General features: G+C 33.1%; 2 protein-coding genes across 3 annotated transcripts in view; both read left to right on the plus strand.

Moving 5' to 3' along the window:
• The window catches only part of LOC148279715 (organic cation transporter protein-like), a 126482-nt gene extending 119555 nt beyond the window's left edge, over positions 1–6927 (plus strand). The window contains exon 7 of the mRNA XM_088229488.1: positions 6911–6927. The gene's annotated coding sequence lies outside the window, so the exon portion shown is untranslated. The remainder of the gene's footprint in view (positions 1–6910) is intronic.
• The window catches only part of LOC148279717 (solute carrier family 22 member 6-B-like), a 28024-nt gene extending 9317 nt beyond the window's left edge, over positions 1–18707 (plus strand). For both annotated transcript variants that reach the window (XM_088229486.1, XM_088229487.1), the window contains exons 2-7: positions 6911–7270; positions 10723–10999; positions 13838–14093; positions 14897–15538; positions 16742–16923; positions 17639–18707. In XM_088229486.1, the coding sequence (XP_088085612.1) occupies positions 7086–7270; positions 10723–10999; positions 13838–14093; positions 14897–15538; positions 16742–16923; positions 17639–17824 (1728 nt within the window). In that variant the 5' untranslated portion in view covers positions 6911–7085 and the 3' untranslated portion in view covers positions 17825–18707. The remainder of the gene's footprint in view (positions 1–6910; positions 7271–10722; positions 11000–13837; positions 14094–14896; positions 15539–16741; positions 16924–17638) is intronic.
• Positions 18708–20324: the final 1617 nt, after the last annotated feature.

Raw genomic sequence — 20324 nt, forward strand, 5'->3', positions numbered from 1 at the left:
ACAGAGATGGAGAAAATTTTAGAGAAGGGAATATGGAAGTGTTGGCATTTACCATATTTATTTGACCTGTCGTTGGTTGGTTTGAGTGGCCACTTTACACGCTGTGTAACATTCACCATTATGCCCATATTTAAACATCTTCATTTTTTCAATTGTTTCATCTATTGATTTTAGGTGAAGTAAATGCCTAGACTTCCATATTCCTTCTCTAAAATGCTCATCTCTATTGTAATTTGTTAATCTTAATGACTCCCTAGGGCGTAAAATCCAGTAATTTGTTTACAAACATTTGAACAATTTCAAAATATTGTAACAATCAATAAGATTAATATTTGAATCACCAACTTTGTCATTCTCCAAGTTAAATAATATAACTCTATTGACTTTGCGTAAAATCAGTTTCTAATTGGATGCTTATTTAGTCGGCCTCGTTGGGTATTGGTCAGCGCGTTTATCTACCAGGCAAGAGGTTTCGGGTTCGATTCCCGACATGATTGATACAAAATATTTATTTACACCCGGTTTTTTCACACCAGAAAATTTCATAGTCCCTGGACTGATACCTGAAGCGTAATACTGATCATATTATCTTCATGTAACAAAAACAATATTTATATTTACGCCCGATGGGCATAGAAAATAATTATAAAAGAAAGACACTGGTAGTAGTAAACTTGGTGGGAGTGGAAGCGGGAGATAGGTGTTTATAATTGAATTTGATTCAGCGATCGTTTGAAAGAAGACAACTTGTTATCAAAGAAATCAAGACTGGTATGTTTGTTGGCAGACCTAAGAATTCTGGGCATAGGGGAATGAAAACCATAGTTAGTTCTATGGTTATCGATAGGAAAGAGTAAGTTTTGTCTGAGGTTTCTAGTTGGGATATTAAATTTTATTGAGCTCCGTAGTTCAGGCGCATCAAAGAGGGAGTTGGAAATTTAAATAGTACTAGAAAGTCGGATTTATATTTACGGTCTTGAAGAGAAGATATATTAAAGCTAGTTTCTAACTCACTGTACGTATATTGGTCTCTGGATAAGCCCAACCTCCAGCCTATCTTTCTTAAACATCGATATAGAACTGATTCTACATTTATGATGTGCGTATCATAATAGAATAATAGAAGAATTGAAGAAATATGGATGTTCTAACATGGTGAATGTTTTACAGTGTGTAAAGTGGCCACTTAAACCAGCCAATGACAGGTCATAAGCCCTGTAAATGCCTAGACTTCCATATTACCTCCAATAAGTAAAACATCGTATGTTAAAAATGCTTTTTTTCGTAGGACTTTTTCAATGTACAATACAAAATTTAAAAATATAGATTACACAAACATCACTCTGTCAGATTTAAAATTTACACTAAAAATGTATTATGTAACTTAGTAGACATTATAATAATAAATATGTACATCTCCCCTCCCCTCCTTATCCTCTCTGCAAGCATTTTTGTCCTTACCCCGCCCAATTTACAGTAACTTAATGTTCTTAAAATTAATATTTTTAAAATCTTTGATTATTGAGAACATGAAAATAACATTTTTATATGTATAAATTGTATGTATTTATTTGATATGGAATATATTTTCTTTACTAACTTTGTATACTATGTGGAAATCTGTTATTAGTTCTGAGTTTATACACTATATCTGTTTGTTTCCTAAAAATATGTATGAACTGTTGATTTCCCTAATAAAATAAAATAAAATAAATTAAAATAAAATAAAATAAGGTATTCTCCATCCCTGTTGTAATTTATTGACATTTATATTTTTGACCCAGTTTATAAATGAATTATTAGAAGAATTTTCCATTTTCCGTTGTCTTTAATGAGTTAGAATTTTATTAAAAACATAGCACCTTGTATACTTAAAACAAATCTATCAACGCCATTGTATTTCAGTATCGTCAAAATATATCATTATTGTACTTATCAATTATTAATTCAGTATCAAATTATTTTTATATCAGAGAACACGCGTGGTTCAATATAAACCAGAGTAGTGTTTGATATAAGAAAAGTCGTGTTATTAAAAATAGGTATGTGACCTATACTGTTCATTATTAATTAAATAACTCGGACTTATTAGATCAAGTCGATTAGAAAGAACTCAATTAAATTTCTACGTTGACATAATGTTTATACATCAAATTGAAATAAATTGAAAAAAAAAACAAACTCGCGGTTTATCACAACCATTTTAATGAATTTAAATGCAGTGCCACCAGAAACGTAAATAGATAAATATTTTGAGTTTGTACAGTTTTTTGTAGACTGAATTCAACCCCATTAGGATTTATTAATCATCATCATCATTCCCTTTCCGCACCTAATTGTGCATAGGGCACTAAATTGGTACACCAATCGCAGCATATCTTGATCATTTTTTGTTACATAAAGGTAAGATGATCAGTCTTACGCTTCAAGTACCAGTATAGGGACTATGAAATATTCTAGTGTAAAAACAACCTTTTAAATAAATAATTCATATCAACCATATCGAGAATCGAACCCGAGACCTCTTGCATGGTAGGCAAACGCTGACCATTAAATCACGAGGCCGACACTTTAAGGATTTATTAATATTGATAGTCTATATAGCGCCATTTTCGTGAGTATCACCTCAAGGGTGCCGTACAATAAATAAATATCCCAGCACGTCTTGCAGCTACAGAGCGCATACACGGTTGGGATTCTAGTTTCTCGTCTCTAATTATGGTATATTACAATTATGATATATGAAGCTAGATTACAGCACGTCTTGCAGCTACAGAGTGTATGGATAGTAAGAAATCTAGCCCCTATTTACTTTTTTTTTTAAATATTTTATTTGACAATGAAGTTTAGAGTTTAAGTGATATTTTAAAAAACGAAATAAAAAACAAATTTGTAAATTTATTGATATATTACAACAGATATTAAAAACATTTTATGGCTGGTTTAAGTGGCCTTTTAACACGCAGTGTACCGTTTATCATTCTGTTTTTGTTTGAACATCTATATCCCTTCGATTCTTCTATCTGTTGACCGTTGCGAAGTTAAAGATCTGAAACCTTTATTGACGCGGATGAGATTCTGACCGAATTACTTCACCTACATATGAACGTCTGAAAATAATTTTCAATAGTTATACTTCTTCTTGGACCAGCTGGTTACCTGTTTCATCTCTTTAACTTCACAAAAATCAACAGATGGAAGAATTGAAGGAATGTGGGTGTTCAAATTTAGGCAGAATGATGAATGATACGCAGTGTGTAAAGTGGCCACTGTAGAACTCGTCATTCTGTACTCTCCGATAATCCGAGCTCACATACTAATTATATGAAGAATTGCTCTTTTTGAAGAATACAGACTACCTATAATGACAGTTTTAGTGACATCGACATATTACACTTTAAATACTATAGTTTTATCAGATCTGTTTAAGACATTTTAAATTTATCTCCCGCTTAACTTTTAACTTTTAACTTTTAAATACATCTACTACCTATCTGTATCTTATGATTTAATTTTAGTTGTGAATTTTTTGTAATGAATATAAATAATGTTGATGGAAGCAGAGAGAGAGGGAGGAAGTGTAGAGTAGAATCATTCACAATTCTGCCCAAATTTGAACATCTATATTCCTTCAATTCTTTCATCTGTTGATGTTTGTAAAGTTAAAGAGTTGAAACCTTTATTTATGCGGGTGAGATTCATCTAATTGAATTATTATTTTTTAAAATACGCACCATCCTGGATTCAAACTAAAAATATGAACTCTTTTTTTCTATGATATATTTTGTTGCCCGTTAATAATAATAAGAAAAATTTTTATGTTATTTTGTATTTTTTATTTGCTTTTTTAATTACTATAAAAAAATACCATATAATCATTTTCAGAATATTTTATTTTCTCTTTCTTATGTTACACAAAAATATTATAAATGTCGATTATTTATTAAAGGAGCAAAAATTTATTAAAATTTTCTTGTATACCCACGAACAGGCCATGCCTTTGTGGGATTTTTTATTTACTATTTTTACTATTAATATGTATTTCATTGCTATGTAATTATGCTTTATTTTTTTAATACTCTGTTTTACCTCTTATGCATATTGTAAAAAAACAAAAAATAAAAAAAATAAAAAAAAATAATTTCACCTACATACTAGGCAACGCCTGAAAATTTCTATACTTTTTCACGGACCGGGTGGATTTATCAACAATATTTTGAGTTTGCCACTTACTCACCGATGCCTAGACTTCTATATCACCTTCTCTAAAATGTTCTTCAACTCTGCTGTAATATGTTAATATCAACAGCTCCCCATTGAGTTGAATCCAGCCCTAGTCTACAAAAATTTGGACAAACTCAAAATATTGTTGGTTTAGAAGAAATTGTGACGTCGTTAAGTAGTGCTTTTTTTTTCTTACATTTTCGAGACACTTCTCCGCACAATTAAATGTTCTAATGACTAAGTTTAGTGGTTTTTTTTTTTTAATTACTTCGCGTGTGACGTGTCAAGTTCCTTCCCCCTCTTCCTGATGAGATCTGCTGAGTCGTCAGTTGACTTACCGTGAACCGGAAATCTACCCCAACTCTCTTACCATCGAATGATTCGGAAGAACTAGTGACGTCATGCAAAGTAGTTCGTTTTTTATTAAAATCATTTTTATTATTTGTTTCATACATTTTCAAGGATCTTCGCCGCACAGTTAAATGATCTGTTTACCGCGTGTTAGAAAATATTTTTTATATCTAATATCCCATAGCGCTAAACTTCCTCGATGCTTTTGTTGTTACGTCGCAATTTCGTTTGAATTAGAGGCTAAAAGCAGCTCGAGTGATTGGCAATTCAAATGAAAATTAGTTTGATTAACACTGTTCTCATGTTTAACTAAAACCAGTAACATCCAGTATTTATGTCGTGTTTTTGTGAGTCAAAATGAAGCATGTGATTTTTGTATTTATATCGCGTGAAGAAAATATTTTTTGTGGAAACACACGTGAAAATATGCGTAGTCGCGTAATACCTTAATACAACCAGCGGTGGTATTCTGAATCTTCTCTATCCCCTAGAGAGTGGTTAATTTGGGGATTTGTATTTTTGCATGCACCTAAATTTTGCTTCATTTGCGGCCACACTGATGATTAAACCTTAAAACAAATGCGAACACGTAAAACTAAATACGTTTTTTTTTATTTAGATCATTATTACGACCTTAAGCATTATTCTTATTCTTAGAGGTGGGGGTCAGTGCTATTAAAGCTCCTGACGTCACTGCGACCTGTGAAGATCTGTTGTGACGGGTCCCCGTGAATAGTTCTCGCCCTCTAAGCCCAGAGTTTACATTTTGCTAAATCTTCCCCTCCTCCAAGCCCAGATCCGTAAAATATCGAGTTATCATACTCATTATAAAACGAAATAATACAGACCAAAATGGATACAAAGTCGTTGGAACGATGGGCTTCTTTCCCCCCTCCGGCAACTACACGTGGACCAGACCATCTTCTAGGAATTTAGAAAACAACATATGTTTGCACTTGTGCGACACTGCGACAGTGTCTAGTGACTACCCAAAATCTACGAAAGCTACCCTTCGGATATTTTTATCTGTTATGTTATTCATAGTGTTGAAGTGCTTTATCTGTTTAGTTTTTTATTGTTAACTTTTTAGCACGAACACTTTACAAATTTACTTACAAATTATGCTCAATATTTGTTTTTGTAAATTTATTGATAATTTTATGTTGCCAAAATTTCACTCGTCCATGCACTTTGTAGCTGCAAGACGATTAGTAATCTAGCTTCAATATGTAAATGTTATCAAATATCCAAATTTAGTAAATGATGTCTGGAATTCCAACCGTCTGTGGCTCAGTAGCTGCAAGACTTGTTGTTATCTTACTTCTATTTTTATAAATTTGTTTTTTTATTTATTTTTTTAAATATCACTAAATTTCTAAACTTTATTGTCAAATAAAAAATGTAAATAGGGGCTAGATTTCTTATTGTCTATGCGCTCTGTAGCTGCAAGACGTGCTGTAATCTAGCTCCTGTATATCATAATTGGAGACGAGGAACAAGAACCCCAACCGTCCATGCGCTCTGTAGCTGCAAGACGTGGTGGGATATTCATTTATTGTACAGCGCCCTTGAGGTGATTTTCACAAAAATGGCGCTATATCAATTATCCAAATATATAGGTAGGGAGAGAACTCTTTAACATCCTCAGGTTTAACCAGTGCAGTGTTCCCCCGAGGATGAGGCTCCTTTTATGATGTAAAGCATCACATTCACCTATAATGTGTATAGGTGTTTCCTCATCTGCACTGCAGAACCTATATTTAGAAGTTTTGGGAAGGTTCATTCTAGCAAGGTGTTTGTTTAATCTGCAGTGCCCTGTAAAGGCTCTAGTGACAACCCTCACTTGATTTCGGCTGAGTTTTATTACGTCGAAGGCAAACTTTTGCGAGTACCCTTTTATTAATTTACCCTTAAGCATTACCCAAAACACTTAATTTGATTGAATTGATCAAACCGTATTCGATTTTTTTCCGTTTTTAAACAGGTTTATACATCATTTGACGTTTTATCATTAGTGTGGCCATTACATATGAAGGAAAGTGTCCTCGCATTAAAAAATTAAAATCTCCAAATTAACCACTCTTTAAGGGGTAGAGTATTCAGAATTCAGCCCCAGGAATTTTCCAGTTTTTTTACAGCCTGCTAATAATTGTTTTATTAGACAGTGGAAGTCGGTTTTAGATTTTAATTGCATAATACTCAAAATTACTTTGTCCGAAAGTGGTATTAGCTATATTATTGTTGTTCCAAAGTTTGCATTATGTTTATTATTTTGTGAAAATAACTATTTTTTATAATGCTTAAACTAATTTGTGTGTATTTTCCTAATTTTCAGAATGGCGTCCTTACGGAAAGATAAGCTTTAAATATTCAGATAAATTATTTTAAAATACCGTTCAGCAGCTTTATTAGAAAAACAGAACGTGCCAAGTTAAAGAGTGAATTAAATAACGGGGTACTTAATTCAAATCTGTGATACTGTTTAAGTATATTATTCATAGTTTAACAGAATGGCGGAGACGATAAGAAAACCCACCGCAGAATGCGTGTCAACACAGTTGGACATTATATTGGAAGAACTGGGGAATTTTGGCAAATATCAGCTATTGAATATCGTACTGATTATTATTCCTTTATCTATATGTGCGTGCTATGGCCTAAGCTATGTGTTCACAGTCAATGAATCTCCACACAGGTAAGCCATCTTTCACTTATTTTATTATCCACATCCTTCTTCCGGTGCCTCGTCAGGTTTCCCCTACGTTGGCGATCAAAACAGCGAAAGCATATTGGTCCTGCGCTACTCTTATATTCCGCAGTCGGGACAACCGCTGGTTGAATGTACTCGCCACAGTGATTCCTGGGAAAAGATGACCAAAGTGGTTTTCCGTTGCCTTCTCTGGTGGATTTTTCTGTCGGGGTTACCTTCCCTTCGCTCAGTGGTCGGCAACCTCATTAGTCAAAAGAGCCGAAGATCAGCGGTACAACAATTAAGATTTCTTTTGAGAGCCAAATTTATTTTCGTTTTAAACGTTTCCGCTTGAAAGCCAACAAACCTTATTATGTAGTAGAAGATCTGCGTATTCGCTCTTCATTTCAACAAAAAATATTTGAAATGGTTGTGAAGCTTAAGCTATTGTAAAATTATGTTGACAATCTTGATTATTAATTGCAAAACGTTGAATCTTTTTCTGGAAACGTCTACACACAAAGCGCTTGCTGGGGAATGATGCAATGGTTAACAAGTATCTCGTGATCAATTTTTGCCTTCAACATAGAAAAAAAACCTTTTTTCACTCCGGTAATACGTTTTGGCCCATCTGTTGGAATTGAAATAATTTTATCGAGTTTGAGATGATGTTTCTCTGTATGAAAGCATTTGTTATATCCGTTAACAAAAAACACGGGTTCTTAAATACGATAGATATTTTTTAAATTTATTTAAAGATACATCATGGACAAGATGACTTTTGTTGCTGTTTTAATGGACGTGATGACTATTATAGGAGTTTTATGGTACTTTGGAAATGTTTTAAAGATTCACGATGAATATGGGAATATTTTCGAAAGTGATTTTAAGGGGAGAAAATATAACTATGTGTGTTTATTTTATTATTTATTATAACAAAGAATACAAAAGCAAACAAAATATATTACCAAAAATAGACTAGATGATATTACTTGGAAATGTGGAGCAGACGAACAAGACGTGTTTTGGGATTGGATGATATTTTTCGGGCGTTGTACTGACTGTATAATACTATAATAGTTTAGATTTTTTTTTGTTGAAGATTTATGTGATTTATTTTATTATATAAAATGGCATACTCAGTTCATTTTCGTTAAAAACTGGACAAGATGAATTTCGGAAATTAATAAATTTAACCCAATTTAATAAAAAATATTTACGTATTAAAGGTATATAAACCAGTTAAAAATAATGAAAACAAAACAAAAAAATAATAATTTAAATTACTTAATGATAAATTGTGAAAAAAAAACGTTCTTCTTCTTCTTTTCCACATCCGCTCTTAAGCGGAGCATGTGGACATCACTACACGCCCCGGGAGATCCTATCACTAGCCAGCTCTTTCGCCTCCTCCCACGTCAATCCTGCGTCCCTTAGGTCCTCCGAATAAATCCGAAATATCGTCATCGACGGTCTTCCAGGATGGTGAGGGCCGTAGGCGTGAAGAAGAGGCAGCTTGGGTTAAGGCTCTCCCGAGGCATCCACAGCACGTGTCCAAGCCAGATCCACCGCCGCATCCTCAAAACGCTCGTAATGGGAGACTGCTGCTTCCATAAACGAACTTTAATGAAAAGTACTGGGCTGTGAAATATCATAAAACTCATTATTGTGTCAGATTAATCATTTTGACGTAAACATGATTTACATTAATTTGCTATCAATAGTAATTATTATTATCCAAATCCCTTTACATAATCTTGGCAATAAATTACATCGAATTTATTAATGATAGCATGTCAATAATCTCTATTTTGTTATTATTATAGATCTTAGATTTCAATGATTGAAGAGTTGTAAAACGAATCAGACAAACATTATACACATGCTTCTTTCTATTACTACTTCTACTACTACTACCATCACGCCATTTATCCGTAGGTGTAGGCAGAGAGAATGGACCCCCACATACGTCTATCCTGATATACATTCTTAGATTCTTCCACATTCATACATCATACATCCCATTCGGTTGTCTGCTTTTGACGTGACCAGACTTTGGTTTATCAGCTCATGCCACATCTTCCTTTGTCATCTTCGTCCTACGCTACCGTTTATTCTCACCATTTACTAGGTGCGCAACCAAGTTTCCGGGTTTTGAACATAGATGGCACTAGCGGCTTGAGTAGTGAACATATATGTCAGAAGTTGCGTTTGTTTCATAGGTTAAGTAGCTGTCAACTGTAAATCAGTCGTAATACTAACATATCGCAACGCAAAAATATTTATTTTAACAACGAAGATGTCGAATTTCGTGCCTAATAAACAGCATTTGCGGGAAGCTTTGCTTTTCTGCTTTATTTTTTTTTAGTGCAGCTGAAGCACGTCGTTTACTTGAGGAGGCTTACGGCAAACATGTACCATCAAAATCAATCAAGACAAGATCAACGTGCAGAGGCATTAAACATGACTCGACAAGGTGTTTCCAAACTATCCATCGGAAAAGTTCAAAATTACGGAAAATGGGTGCCGCATAAGTTGACTGAAAGACACATGGAAAATCAAAGAGCCACCTCTGAATTTTTTTCTTTTGTGGCATAAAAGAAAGATTTTCTGCATAGATTTATTAATGGCGATAAAAAGTAGATCAGATAAGCGGATATGTGGATGACCTAAATATTGTTGTAAGATCCTTAACAGCTGTAAAGGAAATCTTCTACACTCTGGAAACCGCTGCGCGTGTGGTGGGCTTGAGAATTAATAAAGATAAAACAAAGTTTATCACTCAAAGCCGAAACCCATCAGAGCGAGAGGTAGCGTGCAGTTCAGAGATAGTTACTCCTTTGAGGCAGTCGACCAGTTCACGGAATGTAACGAGGAAACTACAGAAGTAAAGAAACGAATATCGGTGGGTAGCAGAACATATTTCTCCATGCTGTCAGTGTTTAAGTCAAGAAGCGTTCGTAGGAAAACGAAGATAACCCTGTACAATTATTATAAGGACTGCATTGGCGTATGGATGTGAGGCACTGACCCTGACAGTAAGGTCCGCTGAGATGCTGAATATATTTGAAAGAAAAGTTCTTCGCCGAATCTGTGGTCCCATGTAAGACGGAGAAAAGTGGCGCATTAGGCAAAATGCCGAATTGTACAGCATATATGAAGCCCCTAGTATCTCAACGCACATAAAACTGTTCAGATCGAGATGGGCTGGATACGTACAAAGAACATTCGTCTAAGAGATAGCATTTCAACCGCGTTCACTCTGCTTTCATCATACTACTGCCAGTTACATGTTTCACTTCAATACATAACTAAAACCGGGACTAAAACTCCGTTGCCCACTGCCAGTCTAGCTTTAATTGATATTTTTTTCTAGTAATTACTGTGTTTAGTGCGCCGTTCGTTTTGTTGCCGGCATTCACTCCCCTTTCATATAGTTTAATTATACTTTTATCCAGGTGTACCATAAGCGAATGTGACTCTCTCACCGGCGCAGTCTTAGAGCCACCATGGTTACAAAATGCGGTACCTTGGAAGGGTAAAACATTCAACCAATGTGCTAGATACGCAGCGAGCAATCTAACTACAATCCCAAATGAGAGCAAGAAACGTGGGATTAATTTACACGAAGAAAAAAGTGAAAATTCCACCTGCTCTGCGGATCTATTTAATAGAGATAAGATTGAGACCTGTGATTCCTGGATATATAATGATACCAATACTATTGTTAGTGAGGTAGGATTGTCTTTTTCTAATTTACTTTCATTTTTAGAAATAATTATCTCATTTTTATAAAATTGTGAAAACTGATAGGGGACAAGTCTCCCATCCAGGGTTGCCAACCCTTCGCTCTAGTACTTGTCTGCCCCATCGACCATTTTGGCTTAAGGTGGTTCTAAATGAATATATGAAACTATTTATTCACAGATAGCGCTTTTATAATTTTTTATTAAAAAATGCCATTTTTATGATTACTTTCAATGGAAATTTTACAAAACCTGGTTTGCGGAAACTTTACACCATATTTTTTATTTATTTAATTTTACAATACGCCCAAGGGGCATTTACAAAAAATATAATGTAAGTACAAACATAGTGAGTAAAAATTTAAAAGATAAAAAACGCTTTATTGTATACATGTAGAAACAATAAAAAGCATACTGCCATGCAAAATAAAAAGTGAAACTTTACATAGTAAAAAAGAAAAAAAAAAAAAATGGATATAAGAAAAGTAATTGAATTAAAAAGCAAATTGTAAATAACTTGTAAAGAATTCGAACAAAAAAATAAATACATTTACATATACTTATAAGTATAAAAAAATGGTAACAACAAATTATTGTTAAAAACAAATAATAAAAATTAGTTTACAGTAAGTATGTATAAGATAATATAATATCTGGTACACAAAAATATTTGATACATCAATTTCAGAAAAAGATAATAATAAATAATAATACACATCAAAAACAGAGAAAGAATTGTATGAAAAAGAAAGTTTTATTACGACATTAATAATTAGTTTTAAACAGTGCATTTAAGAAAGTTTTAAAATGGATAATTTTCGTATTAAAAATGTATATATGACAAGTAAATTTGTTGGCTAAGGAATGTAAACGCGGAATCGGAGAGTGTCGTGCATAGTTAGTAGCTACGTATGTACTCGTAGTTGCAAACAACTCCGTACTTCTAGTGACTCGATTAGGTATTTTGAATTTAATGAGATTCAGGAGTTCACAACAATCGAGCTCCGAATTTAAAATTTTAAATAAGATTGTAACGAATACCATAAAAATATAATATAGGTATTTTACACAAAATGGTATGCAAAACAAAAATAAGATAAGTTTTCTAAGCGCCATCTATGAATAAACAGTGTCATATTTTTGTTTGGAATCACCTTCATAATCATATTCTGCGCAATCTGAACTAAGAAAACTACATGTTTATGTAGAAACACGCCAGTTATAGTGGATTTTCAAAACCAATGTCCAGCATGATTTATTTTTTAGAAACATACAGTCAACAATGATTAAATTACATATCAAAGGTAAGGTTGAAAGACAAACCAATGAAGTTTCTAAACTCATTACTTTTTGCAATGTTCTTAGATTTTTTTTTATGTTTTTTTTTTATTTACATTCTTACATATATTTTTTATTGTTATACCTTTTACTATGTATTTTACTGGGTTTTTAATATGTTTTTTTATTTGTATGTATGTTTTTTTTTATTGGTTTCTGGCACAAGTTGGTAACTACATTGTACAAGTTGTGAGATAATGCTTTTTTAAAGTTAAGGGCTCAACCCAAACCAACAATTTGAATAAAACTGCAAGCCGGTGGCTTATGTTTTTACAGTTCTGAGGTTGTTCTATCACAACACCTTTTTTTACCTGTGTCTGGATACCACGTATAATTTTTTTTTATTACTGAAATAAACGGGACTTAGTGCCTTTTACATATTAGTTACAAATACAATTAAATATACATACATGTAAGCATAAGTAATACAGAGCATTTAAAACAATATTATTAATTAACAAATTAAGAAAGTCTAAAAAATATAAACTATATAAAAGAATAAAATATTACCAGTTATAGAATTATCGAAAAAAAAAACTGGTATTGGAAATACTTTGAACCAGTTAAAAAAAACTATGAAAACAATTTTGAATAACATTAAAAATAATATATATATATATTTATATGTTTTATTATTTAATTTTAATTAAATTAAAATTATTTGTTTTTAATATTGTGGACTCCCCTTCGTGCTGCTGCAGATATCCTAACCAATCTTCTGAACACATCCTGTGGTCTTGTCCCTTTCCCCTTCTCTATAATTACCGAATGGAGCTTCTCGCTACTATCCGTGTCCCCGTTATAGGTCCTGTCGGATATACAGATCTGGTGGCTTCTAAAAAGAATTTCAAGGCATTTAAAAAGTTTTGTAATCATTTCGGCGAATTGATCATGTCCTATCAATTTAATCCCAGTCAGTGAAGAATTCACTTCCCTCTCTTCTCAATCCAATGAAGTACATATTATGTACTTCTGGATTACTTTCTTTCAGCACAAAGATGCTAAGGCTACCAGATTTCAGAGAGCTCCTTCGGGCAGCTTTTCTCGTTTGACAACGAGCAAATTTTCCGTGTATGTGGGCACCGCCAAAGAGACTTGTGTCCTCAGATGCGGTGTGCGGTATGTGGTGGGTAAGCTGTATTATTATTTAAAACTAATATTTAGGTAAATAGTATATATTTATGTATAAAAATATATATAATGATGTAAAAAAAATTATGAAGAGAAATATTTTGTACTTATAAATTAATTCAAGAAAAGAAACGAAAAAAAAAAAAAAAACACTAATAAAGAAGTTTAAAACAAATTTTTAACAATAGTAACAAATAGTTACCTAGAACTATTACCAATGAAATAAAGAAGAAGAGCCGTTCTATATGTACTAACTTTCATGTGAAATGAGTCACCAACATCAAGGTACTCATTGGCCTAGAGATAATAAATAAATCATTAAATAATGTAAAAGAACTCTATTATCAGTATTTTTTAGTTTGATCTTGGTTGTGAAGAATGGAAACGCACACTAATTGGAACAATAAACAGTATCGGCCAACTTTTTGGTCTTCCTCTCTCCGGATACATATCCGATAAGTTTGGCCGTCGATCTGGTCTCCTCATTGGAATACTCATCAGTGTCTTGGCTGGTACAGCCAGGTCCTTCACCAATGATTATTGGAGCTTTTTGAGTATGGAGTTCCTCGATGGAGCTGGAGGAGCGGGAATATATGGGGCAGGATTTATCATGGGTAAGTTAAAAAAATATGCCATCCGTCGCAAGACTTTAATTTAAAAGCTTAAAATGAATAAAGGTGTGTAATACCTATTCAAAATACTTCACTTTAAACATAAATTTGAAGAGTACCTATTCAGTTATTTATGCTACCTATATCTCTAATTTTATTTTCAAATTATGTGGTAATAAATGATCAAATTCCGGTAATGTGGGAATCGGCTGTAATTATTTATTTATTTATTCTTTTTTTTATTATATACTATAATTAATAATAAAAAAAATGTGACCTCATGGAGTAACCCGTGCCGAGGACACTTAACGGTATACTTTTTTTTCAAATATTTTTCCATTTGAGAATAAACAATGAAGACTGACTTAATAAACATAAATAATTAACAAAATGTTCACAGCTTTAAACACAATGTATTTATGTTTATAATTAATTTATGTACATCTTTATTATTTATATTACACAACGTACAATGAAAGAAAAAAAACGTAACATAAGTTATACATTTGTGGAGCAGTTGATTCAATATTGGTTTGGGCGAATGAGACAATCCATTTTACTTCTACCTTCATTTTTATAGAGCCTTTTTGAACATTTTCTCGTTACTTATTGTTTTAATAGATAGTGGAAGTAGGCTATATATTTTAATTGAATAATACTATAGGTCTAGATAGTCTGAGATTTAATTTGTATTTTGTCTGTGGGACTCCCGAGTCTCCAACACCATTATAGAACCACAATTGACTCTTGTAACTTGTGACCTCGTCATAATATCACATTAATCTCGTTATTTTGATTAATTTCAGGAGTGGAATATGTCGGCCCAAAGTACCGAACATTAGCCAGCTCGCTAATCAGTTATTCCTACGCCTTCGGAGAAATGTTTCTTGGACTGATCGCCTGGCTGTTCCCTTACTGGCGAACACTTCTCCGCGTCATCTACATTCCTTCCTTTCTGCTTCTCAGCTACTTCTGGCTCTTACCAGAAAGCGTCCGGTGGCTCCTGTCCAAAGGAAATTATAAAGCCGCTGAGAAAGCGCTTAAGAAGGCTGCTTCATTCAACGGTGTTGTGCTATCAGATAAATCCCTCAAAACTCTATACCATAGTGTAGAATATAATAATTTATCAGGCGAAGAGGAGAGTGATACTAATGTTAAGAAAAAAAGTGTGTTCCGACAAGTTTTTCGATCAAAGATTCTGATTATTCGAATGTTTTGTTGTTCTTCGTGGTGGATTACGTGTACATTTGTGTATTACGGATTATCTTTAAGTTCCGTATCCATCGCGGGTGATATGTATGTTAATTTCGTATTGGTCTCATTAATAGAAATTCCAGCCTACGCAGTGTATTATTTTATTGTGGACCGATTTGGAAGAAGATTGTGCCTTTGTGTGTCGTTTTTAATGAGCGGGATCGCTTGTCTCGCCTACATATTTGTTCCTTTGGGTAAGAAATAAATATTTGTTGTTCATTTTATTTTCGAAAGATATGTTTTAAATTTACATACGTGAGTTTGATGCAATTTCGTTAGTGGCGAAGCGTAAGCTGGTTCACGACAGCAGATATATTAAATTTTGTAAATGTCACAGCGCAAATGGATAGTAAGGAAAGGGAGTGAATGTGCTGACTTTTATGAAGATTTTTCTTATTCCGCTGGAAACTGCGGCAAAACTCCACATTGCAATATCTTCGTTTTCTTCTTCACCGAAAATTTATTTTGTTTATTATTAATTATATTTTATATTTAGCGAAAAATCGATTAGCAATTAACTCGTACTTCTATCGAGTTCATAGCGGTCACTGACATCAGGTGACAAATAATATGTACCTATTCATTTGGTTTGTTAGAAATCTTTATAAAGGTGCGAAAGGGACATGATTAAATTTGACCAGAGAAAAGAAAATAAGTATAGGAATTTATTTACGCTGTGACACATTATCAAAAACGACCTAACAAGTTAGTAAACAATAATTTAGTGCTTAAAAAATCCTCTCTCCTCTCTCCTCTCTCCTCTCTCCTCTCTCCTCTCTCCTCTCTCCTCTCTCCTCTCTCCTCTCTCCTCTCTCCTCTCTCCTCTCTCCTCTCTCCTCTCTCCTCTCTCCTCTCTCCTCTCTCCTCTCTCCTCTCTCCTCTCTCCTCTCTCCTCTCTCCTCTCTCCTCTCTCCTCTCTCCTCTCTCCTCTCTCCTCTCTCCTCTCTCCTCTCTCCTCTCTCCGCTAGATAAATACATAGTTGTAGAAATGGAAAAGAAGGATGGTTAATTTTAGGAAAAAGAGTTTTCTATCAAACAGCCAATAGTAATTCCAATACTGATCATGGGGTCCATTTGCCGATGATTCAATAGCACTCGATTTGAAAAGAAACTTGTCCAGTGTTATCTGTTCATGTCCTCCAACGTCTCAGCGCACTATGGAAAATAAAGGTCTTGACTCTTAAACTATTGAAAAAATAAATTGAAGTGTGTCAAATAGCAACATTAGTAATAATGTGGGAGTGAAGAGTACGGAAAATACTAACAAAATGTTACGAATACGGGGGTTGACGAATATAGGGATTACATTGTATTGATGAATTAATAATCTAAAATATCCAATTCACAAGTCAATAAAAAAGCATAAACTTTTGAGTGAATATTTTTCCCTTTTTCAGATATTCTTTGGCTCCAGCTCAGTTTGTACCTCTTCGGAAAGTTCAGTATTACTATTGCCTTCACGGTTCTATATGTGTACACTACAGAGCTATTTCCTACCCCACTGAGAGCTTCCATGCTGGGCTCGTGCTCAATGTTTGGAAGGCTTGGATCAATAGTTGCTCCACAAGCACCCTTACTGGTGAGATGAAAATATCACAATTTTACCATAGAATGTATAATCTTCATTCCTAATGCTTATCAGCTCATGGTTTACCTCTTCGATCTTATTCTTAAAGCAGCTTCTTAAATCCCATCCACAATTCCTCCTTATGCATGCAGTAAGTCATGTAGTGTCCATGGGGCTCGATTGTGGAAACATCTCCCATCCTCTATCAAAGATGCGGTAGTATCTCTGTTTAAATCACGCCTCAAAAAACATCTCCTTCCTCTTCCTTAATATTTCCTCTCTCTTTATTGCCTTTTTCCCTCTAAAGACTAAGCTAGCATCGATATTAATTGATTTATAAATATGTATTGCTAATTTTTACACGTATTTTGTTTGATTTTTTCTCGCAGATTTATTTATGAATATTGGGAATATTTTGTCAGAAATATTTGTTTTTTTAATAAATTTAACCATATAGTACGTAAATTGTCATTTGGGTATTTTATCTAAAATATTGTTTTTTTGGAGAAAATAAATGGCTGACTGGTAAGTCGAAAATCGCCACGTAAATTTTAAAAATATGTTATTGTGTAATTTGTAATTCGATTTATTTAAATGATATTTTGTCCGTTGGAAATCTTCTCTGAAATATTTATTTCTACGGAAAGACTTTGTATTACTTACACTAGTTATATTTTGAATAATTTTCATGTATCCATGATAAAATTTATCAATATTTTTATTTCAGAGCATTTACATGGAATCTCTCCCTCTGATTCTTTTTGGTGGTACTTCAATATGTGCTGGAATCTCAGTACTTGCTTTCCCGGAAACCAATAACATCAAACTTCCTGACACCATTGAAGAAGCAGAAAATTTATCCAGGAAAAAAAAAAAAACACCTGTGATTGTTTCTAGTTCTACAATGAGCTGAGCCACATACTTAAAATAGAAAAAAATTACACCACTTTACTCATCTAACTTCCAAGAATAAATGAGTGTTAGAACTAAGTATAAAGCCATTATTCTTCTCTTTACTTTTCTAATACGGTTCGTTGTGTCACTGTATTAGTAAATTAATTTCAGCGTACATCAATCATTTGATACAAAATCTAAGATCATTCTTACATTTCACGTGCCAGTTCGAGTGTAGTATGACACATTTTAAAGTAAAAACACCTTAATGTGTGCCTCGTCTGGAATTGAACCTGAGTAGATAGCACAAGTGTTCTTTAAACCTGCGGGCTCACGCCGTCCTGGAATGCCGTCGATGACAATCTTTTGATGGAACTAAGGGACGCTGGATATTCATGGGAGCCACGCCAATAAATAAAAAATGCTAAGTACGTCTAGATTTTTCTGTTCTCCACCAAAGTGCGTTGGAGTTTTATAAAAAAGTTACTAGATAATAAGTCACAAGATAATGGCTCTATTGTCTTTAAGTTTACATCTCTAGTTGCCATTAAGACGGCCATCTTGTACGCCCACTGGCCCATCGTATTACGGTATATGATAGATGCTAGATAACAGCACCGCTTTCTTAGGAAACTATAGCTTACCCCACAGTAGAAGGTAGGAACATGATGTAATTTGAGGATGCAAGGCTGTGTTAACATAGTATTACTTTATGTTAATTTCCACTTGACTGACAAACAAGATAGATATACAAATCAGTAGTAAATGAATGGTGGGCATTTTTTTAAAATAAAGGATATGCAAAAAACAAAACAGTAACAACGGTTTCATGTTTTTATTTATAAAAATATAATATTCGTGTGATTATTATGCTGTCATTCATATTAAAACTATTTGCAAAATAGTTGTCTTTCTTTTGGATTTATTAGGATATATGAGGGTATTAAAAGCAAACTTAGAAGTCTCCACCAAAAACTGAAACTTAGTTATTGATGCCAAAATAAACTATACATAAAAACCTACCTACCTAAATAATAGTGTAATTCAAAACCGTTTCTAAATCTTGCACAAACAGATTTCAATTATACTACTTGACACCGCAAACTTGGCATTCTCCATTGAGTTAGTAAAGCATAATTATTAGAAATCTCACAATCATTTTTTCAAAGTTTTTCGCAAATATATCAGTAACTCCTTCAATGGAGATTTCTACGTTCTAATACCCTCGTATATATAATTATTTTTTATACATCTTACACATTATAAATGATATTATTTAGGGCAAGCTGTCCAGTAAATGAACACATAATCATTTGTTGAAAATGAACCACGGTGAGTATAATAAATACTTCTATTAAAAAAGGGTAGAAAATTAATTTATTGAATACAATACTTTGTTATGAGACCAATTGAATTTATTTTGGAGCACTTTCATGTCTTTATTTTTTAAATAAATATTTGCATTCTTGTGATTTACCCAATTTTTTTGATTTTGGGGCCTTTTTAAGGAGTTTGTAAATAACTCAGTATTAGTTGAGTTGAGAAAGTGGGGTTCTTAGTGCGTTGCTCTTAACAATTTGAAAACAAAAAGAGATAAACACGATACGCATACAATCATTCTGGTATAAAAAAGATATATGTATTTCGGTAGTTCATATTAATTTCTGTGTAAATCATAAATACGACACTATTCTATTATTCTTAGAGGTGGGGGTCAGTGCTATGCCAGCTCCTGATGTCACTTCAACTTGTGAATATCTATTGTGACGGGTCCCCGTGGATACGACACTAACTGGCAAATGTAAAAATTATAAGAGATTTACTTCAAAATATAAATTATCTCCTTTTTCATAAATTGGATAGTATTTAAGAATGAAACGATATAGCTGTTTAATTTTTTTACAGTCGCAGTGCGATTAAAGCATTTTTCACCACAAATAACAGCATATTTCTGTGTAGACAGCATATTTGTGATCATGACAAAAATCCGTTAGAGAATGAAGGCACAGGAAGACAATTATGCACAAATTGAAATGCCAGTTTTTTACGCTAGTAAAGTGTCTATTTAATTATACGTCATTGGCTCTCATATAAATATCGTTGTTTTTCATGTGTTTTAATAATGGGGAAACAGTCAAATAGAAACATTTCAAATAAACTGTAAAAAACAAATCATTATTGTCAGATAGTTAATCTGTCTGTCTGTCTATCTGTTACGGTGGACAAATATTTTTATAATAACAAATTTTTAAACACCTATAATTTCCAATCCAAAATTGCAGGAATGACTAGAAAACAAAATTTGCTACTAAATGAACTAATTGAGTTTCATATATTAGAAAATCATTTTGAGATAACAGAACATTTAATAAAGGTTGTGTTCATTTACTGGGTGCCTTATCTGACAAAAAACTATTACTAAGTACATATTTGAAAATATTTATCTGCATAGCAATAATATATTTTTAATAATCTCCAATAAAAAATCTTACAGACATCTTAACTGAAGAAGGTAAATG

Source organism: Micrasema longulum, unplaced genomic scaffold, assembly GCF_059751315.1.
Source record: "Micrasema longulum isolate JH-2025_06_02 unplaced genomic scaffold, ASM5975131v1 h1tg000678l, whole genome shotgun sequence".
Lineage (NCBI taxonomy): Eukaryota > Metazoa > Arthropoda > Insecta > Trichoptera > Brachycentridae > Micrasema > Micrasema longulum.